Below are 10,000 nucleotides of genomic sequence, written 5' to 3'. Positions count from 1 at the left end.
ATGTGTCCCTGAGCAAGGCACTTAAAGGAACACGCCGACTTATTGGGAATTTAGCTCATTCCCCGTAACCCCCAGAGTTAGATAAGTCCATACATACCCTTCTCATCTCCGTGCGTGTTGTAAGGCTGTCTGACGCCCCCAGCATTAGCTTAGCTTAGCACAGATCATGCAGGTGAATGGTTCCAGCTAGCCTACTGCTCCCAATAAGTGCCAAAATAACGCCAACATGTTCCTATTTACATGTTTGTGATTTGTAGAGTCACAGCGTGTAGAAATAACAACGTAACATGAGACACAGCCATCTTCTAACGTATACATACTGGGAACTATATTCTCAGACAGGCTTGCTGCAAAGCAAATCATTCCGCCCAAGTACTATATTCTTCCGCCTGAGAATATAGTTCCCAGTATGTATACGGTTAGAAGATGGCTGTGTCTCATGTTACGTTGTTATTTGTACACGCTGTGACTCTACAAATCACAACATGTAAATAGGAACATGTTGGAGTTATTTTGTCACTTATTCGGAGCAGTAGGATTACTGGAACCATTCACCTGCATGTTATGTGCTGGCCTGATGCCGCTGGAACCGTCAGACAGCGTTACAGCACGCACAGAGATGAGAAGGGTATGTCTGGACTTGTCTAACTCTGGGGGTTACGGTGAATAAGCTAAATTCCCAATAAGTCGGCGTGATCCTTTAACCCCTAGTTGCTCCAGAGGTGTGCAACCTCTGATATATATACTGCATATAGCAACTGTAAGTCGCTTCGGATAAAAGCTAAATGACATGTAATGTAATAGAAAAGCTAGAGAAGATAATACAGTCTTTTAGTTTAATGTGAAACAGCCCCGAAATCACAGTCATCAAACTCCACCAGACTCCATGTAAATAATCAGGACTTTTATCATCGTAAAACACACTTCATTCAAAGTGGACAGAAACTAAATAAAACTACCAAAAGCTGTCTTGGTTCATCTTTCCACTGTTCCAACAATCACCACTCTGGTTTGGTTGAAATAAACCCTTAATTCACCCATTTACATGTGGAGATATGCTGGCTCTATACACGCTAAAAATACTCATTATTTACATGGAGTCTGGTGGAAATATGCTGGCTCTATACACGCTAAAAATACTCATTATTTACATGGAGTCTGGTGGAAATATGCTGGCTCTATACACGCTAAAAATACTCATTATTTACATGGAGTCTGGTGGAAATATGCTGGCTCTATACACGCTAAAAGTCCTGATTATTTACATGGAGTCTGGTGGAGATATGCTGGCTCTATACACACTAAAAGTCCTGATTATTTACATGGAGTCTGGTGGAAATATGCTGGCTCTATACACGCTAAAAGTCCTGATTATTTACATGGAGTCTGGTGGGTTTGGCGATAGCAACTTTGCTGATGTTTTTATGTTTAAAAATCTCTGTAGGGATCCTTTCCATAATGTTGTCAGACACTTAGAATAATTAATAAATTACACACAAAAAGCTTAAAGACAAAGCTTAAAGCTGAAGAAGTCTAACTACAATCATTAGATCTGAGAAAAGTCTTTTACTTTCATTCATTCAGCTTAAGGGTGCTGCACCTAAACCTTGTAATGGCGGGAAAACCCAGATGCTTAAAGTGAAAACACGTGTGAACTTACGTAACTTGGGTTTAACGAGGCTTAAATCTAAATCTGAACACCACACTGAAGAGAAAGAAGAAATGTTGGTCACCTGATGCTCTCGTTAAGCGTGAACAGCTCATTGGTCTGCAGAGCTCCACCCTGGAACACTTTGATCACAGCTGATTGGACGCTGAGGACACAAACAAACAGGTTAAAGGTCAACAGGGGGTGTATTTTATTAACTACAGGTCCTGAGGGAGAGACTTCTGATCTACAGAGGAGAGGAATAACGGCCTGTACACCATCGTTTATTAGTTCAGTCGGTCGTAATCACACATCAGAGAGGGAACGCGGCCGTTAGCCATTAGCGGCTCCTTAATCTGGGTCCTGATGTGTGATTGCACAATACGAGTTTACGTTTAAGTCTTCATCCCGTCATGGAAAGTAGCTCTGAGGGCGTGGGTGGAGATTAGGCCGCCTGCACACCGCCTGCACGGCACATTCTACACTGGATATCTTGTTGACCTTGTGTGTGTGTGTGTGTGTGTGTCTGTGTGTGTGTGTGTGTGTGAGTGTGTGTGTGTGTGTGTGTGTGTGTGTCCCTCTGGTGTGTGTGTCTCTGGTGTGTTTGTGTGTGTGTCTCTGGTGTGTGTGTGTGTGTGTCTCTGGTGTGTGTGTCTCTGGTGTGTGTGTGTGTGTGTGTGTGTGTGTGTGTGTGTGTGTGTGTGTGTGTCTCTGGTGTGTGTGTGTGTGTGTGTGTGTGTGTGTGTCTCTGGTGTGTGTGTGTGTGTGTGTGTGTGTGTGTCTGTGTGTGTGTGTGCATGTGAGTGTCTTTGTGTGTGTGTGTGTGTGTGTGTGTGTGTGTGTGTGTGTGTGTGTGTGTGTGTGTGTGTGTGTCTCTGGTGTGTGTGTGTGTGTGTGTATGTGTGTGTGTGTGTGTGTGTGTGTCCCTGGTGTGTGTGTGTCTCTGGCGTGTGTGTGTGTGTGTCTCTGGTGTGTGTGTGTGTGTGTGTGTGTGTGTGTGTGAGTGTGTGTCTGGTGTGTGTGTGTGTGTGTGTGTGTGTGTGTGTGTGTGTGTGTGTGGTGTGTGTGTGTGTGTGTGTGTGTGAGTGTGTGTGAGTGTGTCTGTGTGTGTGTGTGTGTCTCTGGTGTGTGTGTGTGTGTGTGTGTGTGTGTGTGTGTGTGTGTGTGTGTGTGTGTGTGTCTCTGGTGTGTGTGTGTGTGTGTGTGTGTGTGTGTGTGTGTGTGTGTATGTGTGTGTGTGTGTGTGTGTGTGTGTGAGAGTGTGTGTGAGAGTGTGTGTGAGTGTGTGTGTGTGTGTGTGTGTGTCCCTGGTGTGTGTGTGTGTGTGTGTCTCTGGTGTGTGTGTGTGTGTGTGTGTGTGTGTGTGTGTGTGTGTGTGTGTGTGTGTGTGTGTGTGTGAGTGAGTGTGTGTCTGGTGTGTGTGTGTGTGTGTGTGTGTGTGTGTGTGAGTGTGAGTGTGTGTGAGTGTGTCTGTGTGTGTGTGTGTGTGTCTCTGGTGTGTGTGTGTGTGTGTGTGTGTGTGTGTGTGTGTGTGAGTGAGTGTGCGTGTGTCTCTGGTGTGTGTCTGTGTGTGTGTGTGTGTGTGTGTGTGTGTGTCTCCTCATATGTGATTCAGCTGGTTGACAGGACGTGGCCTCGCTGCCACCTCCATTTCCTCCTTAACATCCTGCTCAGCGCCGCGAAGAGCAGGAAACAGGACCAAGAGTTTCTACTGAAGTGACCCCCACACACTGAGACACACTGAGACACACTGAGACACTCAGAGACACTCAGAGACACTCAGAGACACTCAGAGACACACTGAGACACTCAGAGACACTCAGAGACACACTGAGACACTCAGAGACACTCAGAGACACACTGAGACACACTGAGACACACTAAGTCATGCCAAGTCATGCTTAGACACGCTGAGACACACTGACCCGTCTGTGATTATTCTTCCTTTAATATTAGTCTAAATAATTCATAATTTCTGCTCTTTAAGTCAAGAATAAGGTATAATTTCCTATGAGGTTTAATGACCATGAATCCAAAATAAGTGTAAATCTAGTTATGAGTTGGTGTTAGTGGTGTCTACACTTGGTAGTCAAAAGAAGTGTGAAACGTCAAAAAAAGTGTCAAAAGAGACAAAAAGTAGGGGTGCACGATTCAGAAAATATCACGATTCGAATCGATTTTCGATTCAAAAATGATTCTCGATTAAAAAAACTATTCACAGTAGCCTACGTAAATGTAGTTACTTTTCCCATGTGATTGAAGTAGACATACAAATAAAAAATAAAATTTAAAATTATAATAAAATTTAAAATTATAATTTTTTTTAAATAAAAAAAATATGAATCGATTTTTTTAATTTTAATTACATTTTTTAACTTTAATTTAATTACATTTTTTATTTTAATTTAATTTTTAATTTAAAATGATAATTTTTTTAAATAAAAAAATATAATTCGATTTTTTAATTTTAATTTAATTTTTAATTTAGAATTATTTTTTTTTAAATAAAAAAAATATGAATAGATTTTTTTAATTAAATTTTTTTAAATTTAATTTCATTACATTTTTTATTTTAATTTAATTTTTAATTTAAAATCATTATTTTTTTAAATGAAAAAAATATGAATCAGTTTTTTAATTTCAATTAAATTTTTAATTTGGAATTTTTTTTTTTTTTTAAATAAAAAAAAATATGAATAGATTTTTTAATTTTAATTTAATTTTTTATTTAAAATGATTATTTTTTTAAATTTAAAAAAAAAAAAATATGAATCGATTTTTGGAATTCTATGAATCGATTTTGAATCGGTGGAGCTTGAATCGCGATTCGAATAGGAATGGATTTTTTTGCAAAGCCCTAACAAAGACGTTAGTTTTGACCTGGAGGACGAATGGAAGACAACGCCAGGGTTAATTAATCAGGAACTCATTGATCTGTCCTGACTCCGCACCTTCAGCAGAATCCGTTTCCATCGGTCTGATCTCTCGGAAACACCATCACATGTCCTAAACACATCAAGGTAACATCTGGGACACTGGCTGCGTCTCATTCTGCATACTTCCATCAGTCCACTGCTAATGGTCACTGACCACTTCCTGCTGTAGTCCACTGCTAATGGTCACTGACCACTTCCTGCTGTAGTCCACTGCTAATGGTCACTGACCACTTCCTGCTGTAGTCCCACTGCTAATGGTCACTGACCACTTCCTGCTGTAGTCCCACTGCTAATGGTCACTGACCACTTCCTGCTGTAGTCCCACTGCTAATGGTCACTGACCACTTCCTGCTGTAGTCCCACTGCTAATGGTCACTGACCACTTCCTGCTGTAGTCCCACTGCTAATGGTCACTGACCACTTCCTGCTGTAGTCCCACTGCTAATGGTCACTGACCACTTCCTGCTGTAGTCCACTGCTAATGGTCACTGACCACTTCCTGCTGTAGTCCACTGCTAATGGTCACTGACCACTTCCTGCTGTAGTCCACTGCTAATGGTCACTGACCACTTCCTGCTGTAGTCCCACTGCTAATGGTCACTGACCACTTCCTGCTGTAGTCCCACTGCTAATGGTCACTGACCACTTCCTGCTGTAGTCCCACTGCTAATGGTCACTGACCACTTCCTGCTGTAGTCCCACTGCTAATGGTCACTGACCACTTCCTGCTGTAGTCCCACTGCTAATGGTCACTGACCACTTCCTGCTGTAGTCCCACTGCTAATGGTCACTGACCACTTCCTGCCGTAGTCCCACTGCTAATGGTCACTGACCACTTCCTGCTGTAGTCCCACTGCTAATGGTCACTGACCACTTCCTGCTGTAGTCCACTGCTAATGGTCACTGACCACTTCCTGCTGTAGTCCCACTGCTAATGGTCACTGACCACTTCCTGCTGTAGTCCACTGCTAATGGTCACTGACCACTTCCTGCTGTAGTCCCACTGCTAATGGTCACAGACCACTTCCTGCTGTAGTCCACTGCTAATGGTCACTGACCACTTCCTGCTGTAGTCCCACTGCTAATGGTCACTGACCACTTCCTGCTGTAGTCCACTGCTAATGGTCACTGACCACTTCCTGCTGTAGTCCCACTGCTAATGGTCACTGACCACTTCCTGCTGTAGTCCACTGCTAATGGTCACTGACCACTTCCTGCTGTAGTCCCACTGCTAATGGTCACTGACCACGTCCTGCTGTAGTCCCACTGCTAATGGTCACTGACCACTTCCTGCTGTAGTCCCACTGCTAATGGTCACTGACCACTTCCTGCCGTAGTCCCACTGCTAATGGTCACTGACCACTTCCTGCTGTAGTCCACTGCTAATGGTCACTGACCACTTCCTGCTGTAGTCCACTGCTAATGGTCACTGACCACTTCCTGCTGTAGTCCACTGCTAATGGTCACTGACCACTTCCTGCTGTAGTCCCACTGCTAATGGTCACTGACCACTTCCTGCTGTAGTCCACTGCTAATGGTCACTGACCACTTCCTGCTGTAGTCCCACTGCTAATGGTCACTGACCACTTCCTGCTGTAGTCCCACTGCTAATGGTCACTGACCACTTCCTGCTGTAGTCCCACTGCTAATGGTCACTGACCACTTCCTGCTGTAGTCCACTGCTAATGGTCACTGACCACTTCCTGCTGTAGTCCACTGCTAATGGTCACTGACCACTTCCTGCTGTAGTCCACTGCTAATGGTCACTGACCACGTCCTGCTGTAGTCCCACTGCTAATGGTCACTGACCACTTCCTGCTGTAGTCCCACTGCTAATGGTCACTGACCACTTCCTGCCGTAGTCCCACTGCTAATGGTCACTGACCACTTCCTGCTGTAGTCCACTGCTAATGGTCACTGACCACTTCCTGCTGTAGTCCACTGCTAATGGTCACTGACCACTTCCTGCTGTAGTCCCACTGCTAATGGTCACTGACCACTTCCTGCCGTAGTCCCACTGCTAATGGTCACTGACCACTTCCTGCTGTAGTCCACTGCTAATGGTCACTGACCCACTTCCTGCTGTAGTCCACTGCTAATGGTCACTGACCACTTCCTGCTGTAGTCCCACTGCTAATGGTCACTGACCACTTCCTGCTGTAGTCCCCCTGCTAATGGTCACTGACCACTTCCTGCTGTAGTCCCACTGCTAATGGTCACAGACCACTTCCTGCTGTAGTCCACTGCTAATGGTCACTGACCACTTCCTGCTGTAGTCCCACTGCTAATGGTCACTGACCACTTCCTGCTGTAGTCCCACTGCTAATGGTCACTGACCACTTCCTGCTGTAGTCCACTGCTAATGGTCACTGACCACTTCCTGCTGTAGTCCCACTGCTAATGGTCACTGACCACTTCCTGCTGTAGTCCACTGCTAATGGTCACTGACCACTTCCTGCTGTAGTCCACTGCTAATGGTCACTGACCACGTCCTGCTGTAGTCCCACTGCTAATGGTCACTGACCACTTCCTGCTGTAGTCCCCACTGCTAATGGTCACTGACCACTTCCTGCCGTAGTCCCACTGCTAATGGTCACTGACCACTTCCTGCTGTAGTCCACTGCTAATGGTCACTGACCACTTCCTGCTGTAGTCCACTGCTAATGGTCACTGACCACTTCCTGCTGTAGTCCCACTGCTAATGGTCACTGACCACTTCCTGCTGTAGTCCCACTGCTAATGGTCACTGACCACTTCCTGCCGTAGTCCCACTGCTAATGTCACTGACCACTTCCTGCCGTAGTCCCACTGCTAATGGTCACTGACCACTTCCTGCTGTAGTCCACTGCTAATGGTCACTGACCACTTCCTGCTGTAGTCCCCACTGCTAATGGTCACTGACCACTTCCTGCTGTAGTCCCACTGCTAATGGTCACTGACCACTTCCTGCTGTAGTCCCACTGCTAATGGTCACTGACCACTTCCTGCTGTAGTCCCACTGCTAATGGTCACTGACCACTTCCTGCTGTAGTCCCCACTGCTAATGGTCACTGACCACTTCCTGCTGTAGTCCCACTGCTAATGGTCACTGACCACTTCCTGCCGTAGTCCCACTGCTATGGTCACTGACCACTTCCTGCTGTAGTCCCACTGCTAATGGTCACTGACCACTTCCTGCTGTAGTCCACTGCTAATGGTCACTGACCACTTCCTGCTGTAGTCCCACTGCTAATGGTCACTGACCCACTTCCTGCTGTAGTCCACTGCTAATGGTCACTGACCACTTCCTGCTGTAGTCCCACTGCTAATGGTCACTGACCACTTCCTGCTGTAGTCCACTGCTAATGGTCACTGACCACTTCCTGCTGTAGTCCCACTGCTAATGGTCACTGACCACTTCCTGCTGTAGTCCACTGCTAATGGTCACTGACCACTTCCTGCTGTAGTCCACTGCTAATGGTCACTGACCACTTCCTGATGTAGTCCCACTGCTAATGGTCACTGACCACGTCCTGCTGTAGTCCCACTGCTAATGGTCACTGACCACTTCCTGCTGTAGTCCCACTGCTAATGGTCACTGACCACTTCCTGCCGTAGTCCTCTGCTAATGGTCACTGACCACTTCCTGCTGTAGTCCCACTGCTAATGGTCACTGACCACTTCCTGCTGTAGTCCACTGCTAATGGTCACTGACCACTTCCTGCTGTAGTCCACTGCTAATGGTCACTGACCACTTCCTGCCGTAGTCCCACTGCTAATGGTCACTGACCACTTCCTGCTGTAGTCCACTGCTAATGGTCACTGACCACTTCCTGCTGTAGTCCCACTGCTAATGGTCACTGACCACTTCCTGCTGTAGTCCCACTGCTAATGGTCACTGACCACTTCCTGCTGTAGTCCACTGCTAATGGTCACTGACCACTTCCTGCTGTAGTCCACTGCTAATGGTCACTGACCACTTCCTGCTGTAGTCCCACTGCTAATGGTCACTGACCACTTCCTGCTGTAGTCCACTGCTAATGGTCACTGACCACTTCCTGCTGTAGTCCCACTGCTATGGTCACTGACCACTTCCTGCTGTAGTCCCACTGCTAATGGTCACTGACCACTTCCTGCTGTAGTCCACTGCTAATGGTCACTGACCACTTCCTGCTGTAGTCCCACTGCTAATGGTCACTGACCACTTCCTGCTGTAGTCCACTGCTAATGGTCACTGACCACTTCCTGCTGTAGTCCCACTGCTAATGGTCACTGACCACTTCCTGCTGTAGTCCATTGCTAATGGTCACTGACCACTTACCAAAAGAATTGAGCCCCTGCAGTACGTTTAACATAGACTCACGAAACTTGGTACACATATGTAGCATGTCAAGACGCACACAAAACGTCATGGGAGCCATACCCTAAACCCAACAGGAAGTCCGCCATTTTGAATTGAAAGTTCGAAATTAGTGCGATTTTGGCCATTTCCGCATGTCGTACTTTAACAAACTCCTCCTAGAGATTTCATCCGATCGACTTCAAATTCGGTCTGTGCCATCTTAAGACATTAAAGATGAAAAGTTATTAAAAGAAAGACTGATGATGGGAGTCAGCTGACCTGTTCCACACGCTGGCGTTGGAGAGCTGCAGCGAAGTCGAGCTGGCGTGGAACCGGGCAAGGTCCGACAGAACCGGAGAGCTCATAAACCGAGGCCTGGGACGCCGGAAAGATCCCATCATGCACCCTGGCTGCTGAGGAGAAAGAGGAAACAGATGGTTAGAAAAAGGCCAGTTTCAAAGCCGTAGCCTGGCGTGCACTGCTCAAGCGTGTGTGGTCGAGTCTCCCCTCTTCTTTCTGACCACGGTGGGAAATCTGGAGCAGGAACCGTTAACCCTCTCCTTGATTTCATGTTGTTTATGAAGAAGGAGATGGGTCAGGGGAAATCAAGGGGGTTAGCTTCTCCTCACAACGCGTAGCTCCTATGGCGCCATGTTGATGCTACCAAGCCATCACCTCCCGTTAGCATCCCATTGACTGCCATTCATTTTGACGTCACTTTGACAGAGAATAACTTTACATCTGAAGAGTTTAAAGACTCTATTTGTCCGTTATTTATTTCTAAAGAAACACGACAATGTATAAAAGGCTCCATTACCTTGTACCTCACGTTATGGCTCCGTAGCAGACGTTTTTATAAAAATAGGCTAACGATTGGGTCATAACCACGAGACTTACTGTCTCATAGTAGAGGAATTACCGTATAGTACAGGAGAAGCTCTCAGGCAGTTTGGACTTCCGTCCTCTCCCCCTCCTCTCCTCCTCTCCCTCTCCCCCTCCCTCCCTCTCCCTCTCCTCTCCCCCCTCCCTCCCTCCCTCTCCCCCTCCCCCCCTCCCTCTCCCTCCCTCTCCTCTCCTCCTCTCCCTCTCCCTCCC

General features: G+C 46.4%; 1 protein-coding gene across 1 annotated transcript in view; it reads right to left on the bottom strand.

Annotated features, from left to right (window-relative positions):
- Positions 1–9,368, bottom strand: part of LOC116054932 (proline-rich protein 5-like) — a 22,724-nt gene extending 13,356 nt beyond the window's left edge. Inside the window, exons 1-2 of the mRNA XM_031306685.2 lie at positions 9,185–9,368; positions 1,734–1,814 (exon numbers count right to left, since the gene is read on the bottom strand). Coding sequence (XP_031162545.2) covers positions 1,734–1,814; positions 9,185–9,306 — 203 coding nt within the window. The 5' untranslated portion in view covers positions 9,307–9,368. The remainder of the gene's footprint in view (positions 1–1,733; positions 1,815–9,184) is intronic.
- Positions 9,369–10,000: the final 632 nt, after the last annotated feature.

Source organism: Sander lucioperca, chromosome 7 (genome assembly GCF_008315115.2).
Source record: "Sander lucioperca isolate FBNREF2018 chromosome 7, SLUC_FBN_1.2, whole genome shotgun sequence".
NCBI classification, from domain to species: Eukaryota; Metazoa; Chordata; class Actinopteri; order Perciformes; family Percidae; genus Sander; species Sander lucioperca.
This window is presented reverse-complemented; position numbering and strand designations above follow the sequence as displayed.